Consider the following 21,768-nt stretch of genomic DNA (forward strand, 5'->3'; position numbering starts at 1 on the left):
TGATCTTAATCCACTTCCTTCCCTTTGCTTTATTTCTTACTTTATTCCCTCTATTCTTAATTTTCTGGGTCTTACGTGTGTCATGGTGCAACTTATAGTACTTGTCCACTTATTACTCTCCCTATTGCACTGTGCTTGACGATAATAATGCTAGAAATAGAGAAATAAGGGCAAAGTGTTAGGGCAAGGGGGAAATAGCTGAGCGTACTCCACTTTATTCCTTTTATCCTTTATTTCCTGGGTCTTAGGAGTGTCTGTGTGCAACTTACAGCATTTTTCCTTTTATCTGTCTCCTTATTCCACTGTTTTCGACGGTGATAACGCTAGAAATAGAAGAAAAGTCAGGCGAGTGTGAAATAGGCGAGCCCCCCCGAGCAGCGGCGCCATTTTCCCTCCCGCCTGGCCCAGCATCAGACGCCACAACAGCACTATGGCGGCGGCTGTTTGTTGTTTTTATCGTTAAGAGAACTTTTATGACCGCTACCACAGGCCCTGACGTGTGTTCGTGCGTGCGCCGTGACCCAGGGGCTGCCGGTGCTCGGGGACAGGTGAGGCGGCGGGCAGGTGTGTCCACGGCGGAGGCGGCGGCGGGAGGTGAGGTGAGCAGTGCACGGCGGGCACGGCACGGCACGGCACGGCACCCCACACCAGCCTGTGTGTGCGTGTGTGTGGGGCGGCGAGGCGCGGGCGTGTTGGTCAGGGAGAGGGAAGGTGTGGGGGGCAGCACGGCAGGGCGAGGGGCGGGCGGCGCCGTGTGGAGGGGCGGGTGTTACCTGCAGGCAAGGTTAGTAGAGGCAGTAAGAAGGTAGGCAGTGTACAAGGCACGCAGCCCCGCGGGAGCCGGGGCCAGGCACTGGTGGCCAGGGCCGCCGTGGCAGGGGCCAGGCACTGGTGGCCAGGGCCGCCGTGGCAGGGGCAAGGGCGGGCAGGGACCATCACAGGAGCAAGAAATTCACTTGTTATACATAGAAGTTAAAATGGTATTTATTTCCTTCAGTGTTGCTTCCAATTCTATGGTGTTTTTTCTTCCATTGATAGTTTTTAGTTCATTTGAATGTTTTGAGACCTACTTTGCTGTACACGTGAATAATAACCATAGTTTTCCCAAAGCCTGATGCAACAGTGTGGAAACACAGGGGTTGCTGGGGGCAAAGCCCCCTGTCAGGAGGTTGCATATATATTCACTTGTCTTTTAGTGATCTGAAGGGAAGCCAAAGGGCATGGAACTCCTTGTTAGTATGAACATGAACACTCCACTGTGTTGAGCCCAGGGTGTTGGCTGCCACCTTGCCACTGGACACTGTGCCACTCTGCTGCCTACAGCTGCTTGGGTTAGCGCACACATTTCATGGCTATTTTCAGACTTTTTTTTGGCCAGTTCAATTTCCTATGTTTTCCTGAAAAGTTTGAAGGTTAGTAGAAAATATATATGATAGCTGCAGAGCAGTTGGTTAAGTAGGAATCAAGATATCAGCATGTAATGTTAGCTGTCTTGACCCAGTTGTCATGGTCATATTACAGTTATTATCAACAAATGAAGCCTCAAAACACTCAAAAGAACTAAATATTATCAACTGGAACAAATCCACCAAAAATAAGAAGTGGCAATAAAGAAAATATTTACCATTAAACTGATGCCATACTGGTGGACAGGCCTGGTTGGTTCCTAGAGAGAATTGACAAATACCCAGGCGAAGAACTTAGTAAATTTTTAGTAAACGCTGGCAATCATTATAGCATTCAGTAGGATATTTTTTCGTGTTATATTTCTCTTAACATTTACCGTTTACCGTTGATGAGGTTTTAGGGAAGGGTTTTACTCTCGAAAGAATCTGATCCTCATTCTTTGAAAATTATTTGTTTATAAGTTATTCCCAACAGTGAAACTAATCAAACCTGCCTTCATAATGTAACCTATCTTGGCATAGTAACCAATGGCTGCTAAATTTGTAACCTATCACCCCAAATTAGTAATCTATCCCCATCAATTCAGTAACCTGCCTCCATCCTTTGTGGCAGCTCAGAGTGAAGCATATTGGCTCGCATGAAGGCACAAGGGCGACCACCCACCCATAAATGCTACTTTCCATGGAAGTTTATTATTTTAGAAAGTGAAGGTTATAATAAAGTTTTAAACTACCTAACCCAAATGCCTAATGTTTCCACAGGGATAGTAACCAGCTGCCACAAAATTAGTAACCTATTGGCACTTAATCAGTAATTTTGCCCCACCAAATTTGTAACTTGTATAATTCACCAGTTGTAACAGTTTGAGTCATATTGGCTGTATCTGTGTGGAAGCAGTGGGCATAAACATGATAACGGTTCATGTTTACTTAAGATTAGCCAGCGCAGGTTGTTTGGTTGTCTGGGTTCAGTATTGGGAGTGTTGGGGTGCGAGAAGTATTTTTTCGGCAGTTTAAATTTAGATCTCAGTGTCGCAAGGCCAGTTTGGTAAGTTGTGAACATCCCATCACCTTTTCAATATTGGCTGGTCACGTATTTATTTGTATATATCTTATGATGGCTTAGATATTTCCCAGTGTAAGGCAGCTAACATTCTGGTGTATTCTAAGCTGTTTCTGCTTGACTATTCTATGTAAGGACACAATGTTGTTTGAAACTAACACCTCATGCTTCATTGACTTTCATTTACATAATTAGTAATCATCTCTCTTGTTTCTTGCTTACAAGAATGCCAAGCATTGAATCTTATTCTACCAAACTGTCCAGTATACACAAGAAAACAATGATGCCCATTTTTGGCAAATTGATATATACATATTAAGGGAGATACATAATACTCTGCCTCGTTGGCCATCAATGTTTCTTATTGTAAAGGTACGAAGTGGTACATTTTGATGAAAAAGGAAAATTATAGTGTGTCCAGAATTTCCCCTTTCTCTTTGAACAATGTATATACTCGTATATTACTGAATCACTGTTTGGTTTCCCAACTTTTACCTCACTCAACCCTTTTGAAAGAAGTAAACCCTTGAGGGTTAAACTCAAAGTATGAAATATAGAGTTAGTATGCTTATTATTTGCCATTGAGAATTCTCTAAAAGTGTATGTATTTTTAATACCTTAATGCCACTTTACATTGCATTAACTTATAGTTGGGTATATGTTGTTGCAGGAAGTGATGGTATGAAGGCGACATTGCCAGTGATATGAGGCTCTGAGACGCTCCAGCAAAATGCCAACACCAGGAAGAGGTGAGTAAGGCTGGTGTCACACTATGGTGATTTAATGCTTGTTTACCTGGCAGACTCCTCTTATCTCAAACAAGCTACAGTAATCTCTAGAAAATAAAGGACGGCACAATTGTGTTATGTAAGAAAATGGTACTGAAGCAAGTGTTCTTGTGGCTCCAAACTGTACTAGTTTATTATCTTTGTCCAAAAATATGGAAAGCTGGTTGCACCTCCCCTCCACTTGATAAATTAAATGGTGCATTATATCAAATAAAGATTTTATCACAAAATTGAGCATCACTAGTGCTATTCATTTATACATTGTGATAATATTTCAAAATCACTTGAATTACATTGAGAGACTTGAGGTGGTGTAGGTCTTGGGATCATCACTATGTGTCCTGCAGGTCCCGGTAGGCCCCCCAAGAACCCCCGGACATGCACCTGGTGCTCGGAGGTCAAGTCTCAGCTGAAGTATGTGTTCCCTACAAGCTCAGGCAAGCGGGAGTTCTGCTCAGAAATGTGCCTCTCAGAGTACAGGAAAGCCCTCATGAAGGTAGGTAGCAGCAGCAGACATCTGTTGATATTGTGTGCCTCTCACATCTGTCAAGTATGAAATATGAAATAATGAAGCTACTTACAAAATATTTTTAAAGGTGTGTTAACTTGTTTATTAAGCATTATGTATATTTCATCACAGCAAGGAACATGTGCCAACTGTGACAACGTTATTCGCTCAACACCCGTCAAGTGTGAATCAACAAGTGGACGACGAAGGGAACTGTGCAGCAACGAGTGCCTTAAGGCATGGGCCAAGAAGGAGAAGGAGCAGGCTGAGGCGGAGGAGGAGGTGGGCGTGGCGTCCTCTGTGTCCTCTGTGGCCACCACACCTCCTTCCAGCATGTCACCCTCCTCAGGCAATGGAGTTTCCCCCATGGAGAAGGCCCTGGCAGAGGTGGCCCCGGGTAGGAAAGGTAGATTGGAGGGTGTTTGGTTGTGTGAAAGGTGGAGACCCGGGTCAGCTGGTTGTAAGTAAGAGAGTGTGTGTGTGTATATGTGTGTGTATGTGTGTGTGTGTGTGTGTGTGTGCATGCATGTATGTGTGCTTGTGTGTCTGTGCTCTGTCTGCCTGTCTCTGGTCTCTGTACCATAGAAGGGAAACGTGTCTTCTCTGATTTGTTGAGACCCAAGGAAGTGTGAGTGTATCAGAGTGGAAGATAATCATAAGTATTCTCTTCTTTGTTGTAGATGTGCATGTTATATATTCTAATAAAAGTTTAAATCTATCACTTGATACCTCAGAAGAGTAAATGATTCCAAATACTGAATGCTGCCAAATGCTCAAAGTGTCCTGATACATGTGCAGGTGTTGTGGAGCAAGAGTAGTCAGTTTGAGCGCCATGATCTATTTCAACTTTTCCAGTGTAAATTTTAGATTTTGGTGTTTTTATTTGCATGCAGGCTGTGCATGGCAGCATGACTTTAGTCTCATTTGTAGTATTGGGGAGGACCATAAGAGGGGGAGTGGGATTAGTGAAAAGTAGATGATTTTTTTTAATTTCTACAAATATGGAAAGTTGTTGAACCTTATTTTGAGACATTGAAATTAAGGCATCTGTATATGGAGATAAAGAAATCAGGATGTGGTGCTCTCTGTTGGATCAAGGGAAGTAGCAAGGGGCTTTGAGATCTCCTGCAACTCTGTAGGATTTCTGCAAGGATCATTGATTTATTACTGCCATATACTTGGGAACTGAAAGTGGGTTGGGGGGGGCGGGGGGTGAATTCAGCTTTCCTGTGAACATGGGAGTGAGGCAGGGCTGCGTCCTTTCCTCATCACTTATCAACAGACTGGACATTAGCCAATGCAGTAAACCAAAGTCATTGCAGACCACCTATTAGCAATACTAATGTTACCAAACCTGTTTGTGCTGATGATTTAGTAATTCTCGCCAAATTGCAGGAGGTTATGTTGATGGCTCTTGAGCCACTGCTTTAGGAGATGAAACCTTTAAGACTTAAGGTCTTCTGGGCCAAGGCCAAGGTACAGGTGTTTGGAGGCTAACTAGATGGTACAGTACAGTCAGTTCATGCATGTGGCAACGACATCAGGATCTTTGAAAATCTCACAGGCCTTGTTTGCTTAGTACGGATCAGTGACAGGTCACGTCAAGAAGTCGGATTGGCTTGGCTTACTGTGTCATGGACTTGCCCAGCACGAGTATATGGTTTCTATACCTGTGCAAAAGACAGTTATTTGGATCTTCAAGTTGTTTTTCTCCGTCTTTATGGCTGTGAGACATGGACACTCAATAGTGACCTAAAGAGGCGGAGTTACACCTTTGGTAAGAAGTGTGCAGAATCTTGGCATATCGCTGGAGTGACTTTGTGTCAAATTCGCATTTACTCAATGAGACTGAATTGAGGCTTATTACTTGCAAAGTCTGAGAATGTCAACTTTGCCTATATGGGCTTGTGGCACACTACCCAGAGGTTGACCCTGCTCACTGGGTAGTTTCTGTGAGACAACCCTAAGTGGGAGGCCAAGGGGGTACTCATAAAGCTTGTGGCTAGAGCAAGTCTGTTGATCCTGCTGGGAGGTACTTGGTACTGGAAAAGTGCCTGCATGGAGACTTGCTCAGGGGAACTGTTGGTGAGGATGTCATAGGGGGGGCAAGGCAACAGTCTCCTCAGTGTGTGCCCCCAGGGACTGATTAAGTGTTGGACAAGAATGGGGTGGGTGATGATGATGTGTCTAGCTGCCATGGTAGGAGATGGAGTACAACATTCCATTGGCGACTTAGAATGACAAAATCATTGTTATATTGCCTGGCTACTGGTGTGTGAAAGGGTTGTGTGTTGCTATGTGATACATGGAGAGTAAGAGGCTCTGAGGTGGTAGTGGTGTATGTGCTTAACCAGCTGATCTGGTAGTTAAGCTCTCTGTAGCCTATAGTGCCTTATTATCAAGTATTCTTGGTCAATTAAAGTCTCTAAATGTATACATTTTGTATCTGTAGGGCACGACCTTTATTATGATGCTGCAGCTATTTCAATGGCTTGTATTTAATTCTATATGCATCAATGATATTTTCATTAAATATATTACATGTTCAACTCTTCTTGTAGAAAGTATAGCATATCAATTTTTGTTTTGTTGCATTCAAAGAATGTGCCAGATTGATTCATAATTTCATTATTTGTTGATCAAAATAAAAGCACCTCCATACCAGAAATTGATTTAATTCCTGTTGAACGTATTCTTCTAAATTAATTGTTCAAAATTGCAGAGGATGTCTTTTCATATCAGTGTTTTTATGGCAACTAACATGCGGAGGAACATAAGATAAAGGTGTTTCACTTCATCCTATGTCTGGGTCAGTGGTAAAGGAGAGCTCACAAGCTATATGCCATAGCCAGAATATCCCTTCTTTAATACAGTGTTTCTGCTTCATTTAGCTTTTAGAAAGTATGCAGTGGCTCATCTCTAGTTGTTGATGATCATGTCTGAGGCTGCAGCTTATTCTTCTTGTGCACCTTTATAAAAGCTGTAGTGGATTAAGACTCAAATGAAGTTTTTAGCCTATTCTGAGGAGTCTTAGATGCTTCATCCCCTGTGGTGCTTCACATTTGGTCTGTTGTAAGAAGGTGAGCATTGAGGTCGGTACATTGTGTTGGTTTTCCCTGCAGGGCGCGGACTGAGTGCGGCGGCGCTGGCACAGATAGAGGCGGCGGCCGAGTTCAAGTGGGAAGACTACCTGCTGGAAACCAATTCTTTGTCCTCCCCGCCCAAGTGCTTCAAGCAGGTAAGCAACAATTACTTGGACATACCAAAGTCTTCACCTAAATATCTTCTGTATTGTACACAGATTTTAACCATACTACTGTTATAATATTTAGTAGTTGAACAGTGAGAATGAACATTCTCACATACAGTGCCATGTAAGTGTTGTTATCATAAGCTGTTTCAGTGCATGTACTTTTGTACTGAGTAATTTTTATCGTTTAATAGATGTTATTATCTTTGTTTAGTCTGGATTCACCTTTCTTAGTATTAAAATGGTTTTATGAGAATTATATGGAACTCAAGTAAATTTTAATATGTATTGCAATTTAGTTTCCTTTAGTGACATGTTTGTGTATCTTCCCAGCACAAGATCCCTCCCAAGAATGAGTTCAAGATTGGCATGAAGCTGGAGGCGCTTGACCCCAGGAACCTGACCTCTACCTGCATCGCCACGGTGGTGGGCACCCTGGGGCCGCGCCTCCGGCTGCGCCTGGACGGCTCGGACAACAAGAACGACTTCTGGCGACTGGTGGACTGCAACAATGAGATTCATCCCGTGGGTCACTGCGAGGAGCACGGCGGCATGCTGCAGCCTCCCCTGGGTCAGTGGGGTGTGCAGTGTTGCCACTTGTAACCTAGTGATGTCTGGAAACCATACCAGCCTCAAGTCACCAGACTATTATGCGTCACTTAAGTATTTATATTCACAAAATCATAATGTTTCCACCACATTATATATGTACGTAATATATACATGTATTTTCTTCTTAAGAGGTACCGGTAATAGATACATCCTTACAGATGAATACGGATGCAAAGACATACATTAAAAATAACGTTATGAAACATCATAATTATTCACTTTGATGAAAACTCACCTCTGTAGTGGCATTATGTGGCAGCAGGCTTTGCACCACCAGTGGGTGTGCATCCCTAATGTAGTGTAATGTTTCATAACTATTTCTCGACAAAGTTTAGAAAAGCTGTCTCTCCACAGGGTTCAGGATGAATGCCTCTTCATGGCCCATGTTCCTCCTGAAGACTCTTCATAATGCTGAAGTGTCCCCACCGCATATCTTCCGGTCAGAGCCCCCCACACCCCCAAAGAACTACTTTGAGGTGGGCATGAAGCTGGAGGCTGTAGACAAAAAGAACCCTCAGCTCATCTGCGCAGCAACTGTTGGTGAGTCACGGTGGAGGCTCGTCTGTAGCTAAGATGAAAGGGCAGAGAATTGTGAAGATGAGAGGGATGAAGTATGATGACTTTGTACAGTTGCAGATGTTCTGTCATTGTTTTTGCAAGTTTACTTGAGTCTCCATTGTTGTGTGCAGGTGCTGTGAACGGAGACATGATTCATGTCACCTTTGATGGGTGGCGGGGAGCCTTTGACTACTGGTGTCGCTATGACTCAAGAGACATATTTCCTGTGGGATGGTGTGCCATGTCTGGGCATCCTCTACAACCCCCGGGACAGATGTGTAAGTACTCGGAGCTATGGGTCAAAGACAAAAGCCTATCATGTTAAATCTGGATAAAATATTTTTTTTTCTTTTAAGTTACAAGTTATATTTTTTGTAAATAGTTTCTGTCAAGTTTTTTGTGAACACAACTGCCCTGTGTTTTGTTATGCAACACTCCTGTTCTTTTGTTGCAGGGGGCCCACCCAGCAGCCGCTACAAGGCCCGGGTCCTGAACATCCCGCCACCCCTGGCTGGTGCTTCAGCCAAGTCTCCGGAGATTGTTCCCGAGAAGAGCCCCATCTCCTCCCCCACCTCCCCCTCCAAGCCTGGCTCCCGGGGCAGGCAGCGGTCTCCCTCCCCGCCCCTGAGCAGCCCCGACCTGCCCCACCAGGCTTCACCTTCCTCTAAGTCCACACAAAATTCGTCCACTGGCAAGCCGCCGCCACAGCCTGCTGCTGCTGCTGCCACCAAGGCATCACCCCAGCAGAAGCCCGCGGCAGCCATGTCTAAACAGTTGTTACACACCAAGCCACAGTCATTGTCATCATCATCATCATCATCAGCCTCAAGTGCATCCTCATCTCCCTCATCAGCCATAAAACCTTCATCATCAAGTAAGCCGCCAGCATCCAAGTCACTTTCATCATCTTCATTGTCGTCATCATCGTCAGTGGTTTCAGCAGACACCCCTCCATTGTCCTCACCATCCTCCAAGGCCCCTGCAGGATCAGTGGGTCCTGAAGGCACCACCACCACCACCACCTCCACCACCACCACCACCCTGTTGAACACCAGCACCACCACCTCCACCATAGCAGACACCCCCTCCTCCATCACCACCACAACCACCACCACGGCCCCCACCATCAGTTCCTCTAGTAGCTCTCCTTCACGTCCCTCAACACCCAGAACGCCCGAGTCCCCTGTCGTCCCACACTCCGTCTCCACCTCCCAGAAAACTCTGTCCTCTTCTCCTGGCCCTGGGGGAGGGACAGACCCCAGCAAGCCTCCTCCACCCCAGAAGTCCCCCAGCATCACAGTCACAGAACCAGATACCTCAACTGTTCATAAACTAAGTGCCTCAGGTGGGTGTACTCTGAACAGGTGTCGTGCCTATGCCTTGGGGAGCTTGCAAACATGCATATGTGTGTTCTGTATGTCATTTTCCTGTAACTTCCTGATATCACTGAGTTTGGAGAAAAGCAGAAATATGGAAATAGTGAATCTTGCTTCTAAAGTGATCAATAATCTTGCCTCTGCCAATACTTAATATGTAAAATGATAATCTTGCTCTACCAACACTTATTAATCTGTTTCCTGGGTCCTGTGTGGCAGTGGTGGTGTATGTGAACCACGGCTGCACGTGTGGCCCCTATCTAGACAGCAGCCGAGTGGGCGAGCTGCCGCTACAGTTTGGGCCGGGCAGCCTCAACAGAGTGGTGCGGGAGTCCATCCAGGCGCTGGTGGATGCTGCCCCTGACACCAGAACAGTCACCTCCCTCCTACCTCAGGGCACTGGCAAGGTCATCATAAAAAGTGAGTGCTGTGTGTCTGCTGTGGCATTGTGACTAGTGAAGGTACCTGGATTTTCATCAGAAGAGTAAGTATGAGTTATTTTTCAACCACAAACTCTTCCCACAGCAAGTGTTGAAGGGACACAAGAAACCCATCGCCTCCCCTCCCTTGAGAAGGTGGAGGACTTCTGGAGTGCCCTGGAGACCCTCTTTGAAGATCTGATGTGCTGTGAGAACTTCTACACCCAGCACCCCATCAGCCAGTGCACCAAGTGTGCCCGCCAGAGTCCAGCGCAGTTCAAGAGAGGTAGGAACAAAGTTCCCTTGAAATATGGGTGTTTGTTTTGTTCATTTTACATTTTAGGATTTAGGGGAATATACACCTTCCGCAACTATGCAATTCTGTGTATATACATTTTTTTTTTGGAGATTGGTCATTGTGGTAAATCAGATTGATGGAAAATGGTAAAATCAGTTGGTACTGTGGGAGAATTTCAACTGATGAACATAAAACCAAAACACCAAATGCTAGGCTGAGTTGGACTTTCAAGGCATCAGAAATGAGTGGTAGAAGGCAGAAGTAGGAAGTGAATGTTTGAAAGCAGGTGTAATTTTGGATGACTTACAACTACCTTGCATATGTAGAGCAGCAGATGTTATTGTGGATATATGGGAATAATTTATGATTATGAGTCAGTAAACAGAAACTCATACATTTCGAACTAAAGAATCTCCTTGTCATCTCACCCCAGAAATGAGTTTAAGGAACCTCAAATTCTATTGGAAATTCATTAGATATGTATAATATGCAAATAAATTTTTTTTATTTTAACTGAGAATGACCTCAATTTATTGTATAGAAAGTCTCATTAGTAAGGAAGCATATCTGAATTTTCTGAGTCAAAACTTATAGTGGGTTTTGTTAGGTTAGCCGTAGGGCAGCATGTGCCTCAATAGGCGTCACTTAAACAATCCTGCCTGTGCCACCACCGGGCTAAGGGACATTCACTAACAGCCTCCTAAAACTGGTCTAAAGAGGCAACAATAACCTCATCCTAAAAAAATAAATAAATAAATCCACAGCTGCCCAAGGGAAATTTTTAAATTTTTTTCAATTCTCAGATTTCCCGAAAATTCCCAAAATTCCCATGGAAAGTTTCCCAGTTCAAAATTCCCAGGAATTTTTCAACCCTAGTCTCTACCACTGTGTGCATCCCTCAGAACAAGAGGCAGCCCAGCAGGTGACCACTGGCGTCAAGCGGCCGGCACCCTCAGAGCCCAGCGATGCCACGCCCACCAAGGTGGCCAAGCCCAGCCTCCAAGGTGAGTCTGGCAGGATTTTGATGTTGAGAATGCATAGATGTCTCAGACTCCTCCATAAAGGCAGAACCCTGGCTGTGGACCCAACGCAGACCCACACACAAACTAATCTACCTTCCGTTCCACTCATCCAGAGCCCTCCCCATCCTCGGCAAGTGACTCTGGCCTCAGCCCGCGGCCCCGAGGTGACCCAGCAGAGTGGACAGTGGAGGAAGTCATCTCTCACATTGCTGCCACTGACCCAGCACTGGCCAGCCATGCTGACCTCTTCAGGAGACATGTTAGTATTATGTTCAAATATAGAAACAAACAATTATTGGGTAAAATTTTATAGCTTTTGAAGATGATTTTAGAAAAATTTTAAACAGACATCGGATGGAAGGGGGTTACTTTATAAAGCTTCATCCAGAATTGTACTCTTATATATGATAGTTTTAAATAGTTTTTATAAAGTTATCAAGTCTAGTGTTCCGGAAATTACATGAGTGTTTTACTGATGGCTAATAACTTTCCTTGAAACTCCCTAAATAAATGTTTATTGCTTTTTGATATTATACAAGAAAAAGTACACCAAAGTGATGAGAGACTTGTGCATTTCAGGAGATAGATGGCAAGGCACTCCTGCTGCTGAACAGTGACATGATGATGAAGTACATGGGCCTCAAGCTTGGGCCCGCCCTCAAGATCTGTAACCTCATCAACAAGATTCGTGGCCGCAAGCCCCTCGTCACCTGAGCCTTTCATGACCCCTCCTCCACCATCACCAGGTAGTGCTTTTGTCTTTCCCAGGGGTGACTGTTGCTACTGCTGCTGCCATTCATATCCTACCTGTCAGGGAGTAAGAAGAGGCTTGGTAAAGTTGGAGGCTTGAAGATTACAAGCAATATTTATGTTGAATTGAATAGAAAAGATTTATGAAAAATTGATAATATGGCCCTGATTCAATCTAGTGTTACATCGATCATATGAATTGATTTGTGTTTGATTGATGTCCTACTGTATTTTTACTACTACTACTACTACTACTACAAGTTGATATAAATAAAGAGATCATCAAAACAATGACTGCTATTCTAATATACAAGTTGACAATGGACACATAGCTATAGTTTATATGCATGTGTTTCTTCAGATCAATATGGAACTCAAAACATTTTTTCTAGGGTGGCCTGGAACGAAGAACATCCAAGGAAGTGGTCATCCCCCCGACACAGGAAGAAGCACTGCACTCTTGCCTTACCACAGGGAGCTTGAAGCATAATCAGATAAATGTTCATGTTACTCCAGAAGCCTATTTTTATGCAGAAAGCCAAAAATTGTCTCGTTGTATAACACCTGTACGGACGCCTCGGTGTTTGGCGATCAAAGACTGACATGCAATGGCCGTGTGGGTTCAGTGCGCCTCACTGTATATTATTTTCACCAAAGAAGTGAATCCTACAGTCCCATTCACTCTAATTTGTTCCTCTGCCATACATATATATAGCAATTACTTCCATCAAGAATCAGAAGGGAAGAACTTACTTGTTTATGCCTAGATCTTGACAGGGAGTCCATCTTGGATCTTAAAATGTAGCAGATCTTGATTTCTCAGCTTAAGTTAAAGGACATTGTGATCTGGCAAGTGTTGTCAGTAAAGTTGATTTTCCTTTTCTCCATCAGTGATACATAATTGTGTACTCATCTAATTTATATAGACTGCAGAAGAAGGTGTTTCAGGGTAGCCATAACAAAAGTAGGAGGGAATGAGTTCTTAAAGATCAGCTGGCTCCTGCATTTCATGGCATGTGATCTGTGTTCTGTGAATTAGTTTATTGATATCTAGAGATGGGCATTAGCTTTGTGATTTAATTTATTGGAAACATAACTTCATACTTATCCACTTGAGTAAAATGACACACACACACACACACACACACACACACACACACACACACACACACACACACACACACACACACACACACACTTGGTTGCCATATTTCTGAAGCTTTTCTAATGTATGAAACAAAACATTCAGGGTGTTGCAGTCTCAATAGTAGGTTATTCAAAAACTGTCACAATGGAAAGCAAGGAATGCAAGAAATCAATGTTTATCATAAAATGGGAGAATTGTCTTGGTTAGAATCTCTCAGAAGGAAACAAGATCGAGTGAGTGGGAGTACATGATTATGTTTGAGCTGAATATGTGGACAAGCTAATTGGGGCACTTCACGATGCAAGTAAGGGGCAATCACTTACTAGCAGGCATCACATCAGGATAGATTGTGCAAACAACTCTCTAAATGTATGGAATAGCTTCTCTTGAGTCATGAGTTGTGAATGTTGTGATGTCAAGTATTGTTATGGAGGTAGTATTCTTGGTTACTCGAGTGATGAGCATATGTTATGATATTGTGGTGTTAGGCACTCATCAGTTTTAAGTATTAGTCCTAAAGATGAGCCAAAAACTTTGCTGTGTCTTAAACCTTTTCAGCCAACAGTTACATCATCACAAGCATCAGCTGAACTCTCACATAAGCCGTGTGATCTGCTCAGAAAAGTTAATAGGTTCTTTTGTCACAAAGAAATGACTTTTAATGACTGGCTTGTTTCTGCTGGCTTGATTGTCTCACATAATACTAAAAGAACTGGGTAGAATCATTCTTTTCTTAGTGGTATTCACATGTAACAAGAAAATGTGAAATGTAACATTTATTCTTTATAAATGGGGTCATAGCTTTTGTTATATATGTAGCTGTTGCTTTTCATAATCACATATCAAGAGAGAAAAGAACTATTGTACTGTATGTATGCATTGAAATTCATGCCTTTGTATAAATGGAAGTGGCAAGCCACCCTGAATGAAACATGCATGGCAGTGCAGCCTTCCATACTGGGTCTCCTTTTTTATCATGACTTTTATTGTACTGATTTATTTTTTTGACATTGCACTTTGTAAGAAATTCGGTTGTGATGATGGTGTAATGTTATTCCAGTTGTAGGAAGGTGGTGGCCATGTACTACCATCACTTTACAGTCAACTGAGGTTATGTACTTTCCAGGGACTGCTGTGTCAGACACGGCGCCTGTATATTATGCTGCATGCTGGACAAGGGATGACCGGTGGATGAGATCACTTAAATGAAAATACTCAGAAATGACAAAAAAAATATTGACATGTAACATAGGTTACCAGATATCTAGGAAGTGTTGTGTCAGACACACATGCAGTGCTCAGAAGGAGGACTGCTTGGTGAGGTCACTTGTATGAGGAACAGTTATAATGAATAGGGAAGTAATGGCATACGTATGCACTTCCCTTAGCAGTTTTGGCTTCTTGGTAGGATCGGTCCTTCAATGAGGATTGTCATTTCATGATATGAGAACAATACAAGAGTGTTACAGTTACAGTTCTGAAGGGGGCAAAATAGATAACTTTCAACATAACTTGTATTTATTAGTTACTGAAAGCTATGCAGGTGAAAATATTTCTATTACCTCATATTCTAAGCGAATGGATATACAATAAGTTTTGAAATGCCTTTGGGCTGTCTGCAGATAGAGCAAGCCTGTAACCTTAGTGCAGCCATAAGTAGCATCCACATGACGGCAGGAGTTCACTGCTGCGAAGGTCAGTATAGCGGTGCGCCTCGGAGGTGCCTGTGTGGCACAGGACTCACAGTACAAGTAATGCCGTGCCACAGAGCACACATGCTCCCCCTCGCGGGATCTCTTATAACTTGCATGTTGTAGTTTACCACATGTAACATTTATCTATTTAAAACTTCATCCAATTTAGTAATTTCCCTCCTCTTAAGGGCTCTAAATTTGTGATATTAGATTAAGCACTTGATTTTATCACTAAGGATCGATGTTTTGAATATTATTTTCTTCTCACCTCAATGTCTGGCTTTCTGACTCCCCTAAAGTCTCGACCAGTCAGTCCCACATTTAAGTTATCATACACACGAACACACACACACACACACACACACTCACTCACACAAACACACACACACACACACACACACACACACACACACACACACACACACACACACACACACACACACACACACACACACACACACACACACACACACACACACACACACACACACACACACACACTCACACTGCTCCTGTGGTGTAGGGGACTAATGCTCGGCCCTGACAGGTAGGCTGAGGTTTATGCCTTGCTCAGTCTGAAAGATTTTACTGCTGACACAGCAGTTCGTGTCCCCTCTTGATCAAGGGAGGTAGGGTGTGTGGTGATTGGTGTGTGAGGTCTCTTTGGGAGGGTGCTGGCTGGCGATCACAGCATGTAACCATGCCATGATGAATTACACACACACATGCACAGACACACCTACTCATTTGAGATCTCTGAATTATCTGAGTTATTCAGCATAGTGTTGAAAGCAGTTACACTTAAGACTGACAAGCCAAGTCAGCGATACACTTGAGAGGTGGCTGCTCAAGTGTCTTGTGTGTAGTGTGTTGAGTGGTGGTCGTTGTGTGCGGGCCCAGCCTTGACCAGGCCAGTTGTGGTGTTTGTGGACAGCCAGCAATACTTTTCAGAATGGATGTTGAGGCAGATGACTTCATTCATGATGACTGGTGATTATTTCCTCTTAGTTATGGGTCTTACTTAAGCCCAGTTTAGTTCTGAAGGTGTGTTTCCCACAGTAGAGGTGTTGTAGTGTTACTAGTGAAGGAAGCCTTTGCCATGACATGGCCAGTGTTACAGAGGCCTGGGAATAAAGCTGTCAGCAACATGGTGTTCATGAAGGTCAAAGACCACTGTTGTGTTGCCAAATCAAGGAGAATTCAGTCAATGTAATACCCAAAGTTTTTATATTCAGTTGAGTGCATTATTATATGAATCTCCTTCATCTTTTATTTATACTGTGTGCTGGTCTTGAGTAGGCCATACTTGCTGGCCAGCCTTCCTGTGTCACCCTGTGTAGGAGGGCGAGTCAGCCCCTCACCTCACCCTCACCCCCCTGGCAGCACCAGCAGGCTGTGGGGGAGGACCCAAGAGTTCAAATCACAGCACAAGACCTACCAGTGCTGCTAGACACTTAGACGATGTATGTGAATCACCTTCATGTATCACCCGGACTCACCAAACATGTTAAGAATTAAAGTAGTATTGTTTTGTTTTGCTGATTCTTGTTAAGACACTTATACAGAATATCAACATGGATGTACCAGTTGCCTACAAGGTAAACTTATTACCTGAGTTACACTGACAATTGAGTTTTGTTCAAATAATTATGAAGGTGTCATTGTTCTGTATTTCACCGACGGCAGTTGTGAGAATCACACAGTTGTCATCTTCGTGTAATATATTTGAGATCTTTAAGATGATTCTGTTCTACCCTTTATGAAATCACTTTTCTCCATCCTATACTATGGAGATAACCATTAGGTTGTACTCCACATACTGCAATAATTTAGGAATTAATGGATGTTGGTCAAAATTTAGCACACTAAGGGGCACAGGCCAGCAGAGTGGCATGAGTGAAGGTTCACAGTAGGCAGTGCCGGGGTGCAAGTGGCGGTGGCTGAGTGGTTAGCGTGCGGGCCCCACATTCACTGTGCCATGGACAACGTCTGTTCGAATCCGCCTGCTACCACCTGGGATTTTTCAGTCACCGCTGAGTGGCCTAAGACTACCCACTTGCTGTCCTGAAGACCACCCATCAACCCGGACTCTAGAAGAAACCGTCCAAGTGAATCAAGAATGAGTTCTGGGGGGCAGCATGAGCCAAGCATAAATGGCGCCATTATAAAAATTGCCTGCGCCATGATGGGCTTAGACTGACCACCATCCAGGCCCCTGAAGGGAGCCTACCGGTGCTACAGGTGAAGACTTAAATAAAACTGAAAAAAAAAAAAGGATAGTAAAATTCTGGCTCAAAAGGTTGAAAAGTTTGTATTGCTGGAAATTTAGGAAAAAAAGTGTTCTCTATAAGGCTAAAAGGGTTAATACTTAGCATATATATATATATATATATATATATATATATATATATATATATCTATATATATATATATATATATATATATATATATATCTATATATATATATATTTATATATATATATATATATATATATATATATATTATATTTCAAATTTGGCGCCGTCATCCTTCCTGTCAGTATTGTGTGTACAGCAAGAGCAAGAGGAAGAGCAAAAGGAAAGAGGATTGAGAGGAGTTAGCAGGAGTAGTGATGATAATAGGCAGAGAGGAGTGGACTAGGAGGCTAGAGGAGGAAAACGGGGCGATCTGCACGGACGGTGTTGGGGCTGTATGGGGACAAAAAGGAAACGGAAAGACGAATGGTAAAGTTGGCAAAAGTGTTCCTCGCGGCGCAGTGCTGGGAAAAAAGGGCACGAATGTCTGAATAAGTTAAGATAAGTGACTTTACTTCAGGTTAGAAAATAATATAACACTGAAAAGGAAGGTGTGTGAATAATAAGAAGGGAGGAACGAGAGGAGGAGGACCTAGAGTCCCTTTATATCAAAGGACTCTAGGAGGACCTAAGAAGCGATACATATTATGGTGTTCAAAATTTTAAAAGGAGCTGCCTTGTATACGCCAACCGGCCTCTTGCAGACTCCTTACGTTCTTATGTTCTTATAAATGGATGCCTGCCTGTGATCATCTCCAAGCTGAAGGTTAGTATGTATACTCACCACTGGGTCATGTACCTTTTCTCGGTTAGTTAAAATTTTTCCCAAATATTTTAACAAGTAAGATTTACATCCATGCTTAGTTGACAAGTGCAATTACATTAAATGACCCAGTGGTTAATTGAAGGGATCATCCTGGAGTGGATAGATACTGGACCTAGATGAGTGACTGCAGCATCATTGATAGTTAAAGAAATAAGAAGGTTGCAGAGTGGTTTCAGCTGAAGGATATACTATTGAACCTAAGGATATGAATGCAAAGATTTGTATAAATGTTGAAACAATACCTCTGTGATGGGGGAGGGGGATAACTGCAAAGATATGCTATATGAAACTACGTGTGATGGGGTGGGGGGGTGGGGGGTAATTAGACAAGCTTTTTACTTAAAATTTGCCGTCTTCAGTTGAGGATAGCAATGTCAAATGTGATTTACAATTTTATTTCATGGTATTGTGATCTGCCCAGGAATGTCTGTCTACATATTGGGCTTCTTTTGGGCATTTCGAAGGGTAGTTTTATGGCCGTTGTAGTTTGACCCCTCATCTGTGCTGTGGACTTAAAAAATCATGAGAACCCGACTGGTTTCCCTTTTGGGCTTTGTAAATAGTTCATGAGGAAGCGTCTGAGAATGTCAGCCTATGACCCTTCCACGTTCTCTGAGGAAGCGATCCCGCAAACTCGCAACGGGCTGTCGGCAGACCAAAGAGGCGAATGTTCTCTCCTGAGGGGACAGGCTAGGAAGGAAGCCCCCGTGCCCTCTGCCTCTTGCGCCGTTGCGTCGCCTTGCTGTGTAGCCTAACATAGGAGGCAGACAGCACTGCGTTATTTAGCCGAAGTTATTCATCTTCTCGCCTGTTCTTTCAGTTCAAGGGTATTCCTTACCATCTCCTCGGTCCCATCGAAGCACCAGAAAGGCATTTTTTAGTTGCTGTCAGACCCAAAAAATCACTGATAGAATATTCAGAACATTAGAAAAAAAGTCTTGTACCATTGCTTCGTTCTTTACGCTCTCACTCATTTATTTTTTCTATATTTACATTTCCACAAAGTTGAGTCAAACTCTTACTGTGCCGTAATTTATCACGCTTTATCGCACATTTTTTTTACGTGCTGTCCCAGACGTCATTTTCGATGTGATAGGATTTAGTGAAGTTAGCACGTGAGCTTAGAGCTGGTGGAGGAAGCATCGTTGATAAAAAAAATAACACAATAGATTTCACGTGTGTGTGTGTGTGTGTGTGTTTAGTTGTCCGGCTGAAAAAATAAAAAAGAGCTCAGGCAGGGTAAGGCCAGGTTCCAGGTGTCCGGTGTGGCTTCATTCCTTCACTGACCTGAATGCCTCGCCAGGTAAACGTCTAATTACAAATGATAAAAAGGCCCAGTAAATAAACATAAAAACAAAACAAAAAACAAACTAAACCAACCAGTAAATAAATAGAAAAAATACATATGATCAAATAAAGAAGCCTTAACTAAGGTAAAAGATCCAAAGAAAACATTCCATTAGTGATCGCTAAAGTTGAATAATAAATGTCGTGTTACTTTTGTCAACAAGTAAATAGAACAGGGAAATTTATATACATTTTTATCTTTTTTTTCACCGGTTTATGCCGCCTACATGCCAACGATGGTGAGGGAGGTGTATATTAATTTCATTCATTCAGAAGCTTAAATATCCTGTCGGTACGTATGTCATTTATAACATTTCCAATTGTATATTTACGTGTGAACCAATATAACAGACTGTCACGTCTTGTCGTTGTAGTGAAGTCGCGTGTGTGTGTGTGTGTGTGTGTGTGTGTGTGTTGTGGAATTTTACTCGCACACACACACACACACACACACACACACGATACAAGATGAAACAAACACCTGACCAGGCATATGTTCCTCACACACTTTCCAATTCATATTTTTGGTCATCACATTCCCTTTCCTTCCTTCCCTTCCCTTCCCTTCCCTTCTCTTCCCTTGGCGTTGGTCTTCCCCTCTTCTTTGCCCTCTTCCATTGGTGTTGGCAAATTGTCAATACATTTCTTATGTTTCTCTCCCTCGCTGGTCGTTGTGGTGATACAGACGAGCGTTGAAGGAAACATGTAAAGGGTTGTAAACGCGTGGATGGATATACCTGCTTCCTTCCCCGTGTAATCACCAGCGAAAACTAGAACCAGGGAGCGGAATGAAGCAGGGAGCGGGAAGAGTCATTTGTGGGGATTAGGGAGCCAGCCGTAGAGAGGCTAATATTGCGCGCAAATAGGAAAAGAGAAAACTGCTTGGTGTAACACAGGGGGATAGCAAACGAGCATTAAGGATAGGGAACAAGAGGTATCCTAATGACGATTAAGAATGAAAAATGGACTTGCGTCGGTCGGATCATGTGTAAAACGGATATCAGATGGACAACTTTGTACGGGTCGACATCTGTTAATAGGTTGCGATAGCCTACTGTGTCGGAGGCTGCATCTTCACGGATAATGAAATACAGAAGGCAAGAGACACATCACTGAGTTATTTTAAGAGGCTTGTAAACAGGTCATGCGGGTATTGCTTGTAAACTGAGTCGCATTAAAAATAAAGGTTTCAATGAAGTTCCAGTCTGTGGTAGGCTGGGCTGGCTGGCGGAATGCTGGTGTAGGCTTGTCTTTATGACGCCGCTCCACTTACTCCACCCTTTTGAAGTCTGCACCACTGACTCTCCCAGCGGCGAGGACAAGACACAATGCACCCGGTAACCTGTGTATTGGGATGGCATGTCCGAGTGAGTGGGCGGCAGAGATGCACGTGGGTGTAGCGGCGGCAGCAGCAGCCCTCACACCCCCGGGCCTGCAACCACCGACCCTCCTACATGGCGAGGAGAGGAGACAAATCCACAGGGAAACTTTATGTACATCCATCCTAAAGGGGCTATCACACTGGGCAAATTTTCCGTGTATCTCCAGTCAAACCACGATTTCCGCTGGCGTGGTTCTCCTATTTCCGTGGTTTTCTGACGTGCCCACGATCTTCCAAAGCTACGATAGATTTCAAAGGACAACGGTATATTAATCACCATCATCATCAGCAATAACAAGAAACAAATGAGAACCACGCTTAACATGGGCAAAGGCTAGACGAGACTTGGAATATCGAAAGGGAAGGGGAAAGAATAAACGAAACCAACTTAGAAGCTGCCGCAGTGTTTCAAAGGCCACATTAATGCAGCAGCGAGTTTACCTTTAGTCAACATTAATAGGAAGACTTTCATACGCTACACCAACACAAACAAATGCTAAACGAGACTTGGAACACCGGGGGGAAGGGAGAAAGACTCAAAGTGTCACTGTGACTTAAAAAAATCAATGATGAAGCATCTCGTCTGTCTTATTATCGATGTCGAGTGAATGGAAGAGGAAATTACTTCAATGATCTTTCCGGGAGCGAGAGGTAACGCTTGCCAATCCTTTCTTTATCTCAAGGCGGAAGGCTTTATAGTTTGTCGCCGGGAGAAGGAATTTACCTCCACGATGCTTCTGGAATACTGAGGAAGACACGTACCAGATCAACATCAGTGAAGACTTAAAGAAGACAAGCTACAAATTACAGTAAGAGATGTAAAACTAGTCTGACACCTGTGCTGAAGCTGTACCACGCATTACTACTACTACTACTATTACTACTACTACTACCTAGCTGAGGAAAGACGAGGAATAGCCGGTAAACATGAAACCGAGTAGGTGATGAGGAAGGGAAGCAAGTGACGATCGGGTGGCTCTGTGCAAACTTTTGGCCTTGGGTACCCGATTCAGGGGACGTAATAAGCT

The 21,768-nt window shown here is 43.4% G+C and overlaps 1 protein-coding gene across 5 annotated transcripts; it reads left to right on the forward strand.

The window, feature by feature from the left end:
- The first annotated feature begins 380 nt into the window (after nt 1–380).
- On the forward strand, nt 381–16,629 carry LOC126983062 (polycomb protein SCMH1-like). Of its 5 annotated transcripts, none has more exons than XM_050835538.1 (15): nt 381–548; nt 3,140–3,218; nt 3,605–3,753; nt 3,898–4,171; nt 6,888–7,003; nt 7,349–7,586; nt 7,982–8,167; nt 8,317–8,463; nt 8,640–9,530; nt 9,781–9,981; nt 10,087–10,266; nt 11,181–11,282; nt 11,414–11,559; nt 11,880–12,046; nt 12,443–16,629. In XM_050835538.1, exons 2-14 carry the CDS (start codon nt 3,200–3,202, stop codon nt 12,012–12,014), a joined length of 2,784 nt encoding a protein of 927 aa, XP_050691495.1. In that variant the 5' UTR covers nt 381–548; nt 3,140–3,199; the 3' UTR covers nt 12,015–12,046; nt 12,443–16,629. The 5 variants fall into 5 exon arrangements, with proteins under 5 accessions (XP_050691495.1, XP_050691499.1, XP_050691496.1 ...); XM_050835542.1 differs by having other exon boundaries at nt 3,898–4,162; XM_050835539.1 differs by having other exon boundaries at nt 385–599.
- Nucleotides 16,630–21,768: the final 5,139 nt, after the last annotated feature.

The sequence above is a fragment of the Eriocheir sinensis genome, chromosome 52 (assembly GCF_024679095.1).
Source record: "Eriocheir sinensis breed Jianghai 21 chromosome 52, ASM2467909v1, whole genome shotgun sequence".
Taxonomy (NCBI): Eukaryota; Metazoa; Arthropoda; class Malacostraca; order Decapoda; family Varunidae; genus Eriocheir; species Eriocheir sinensis.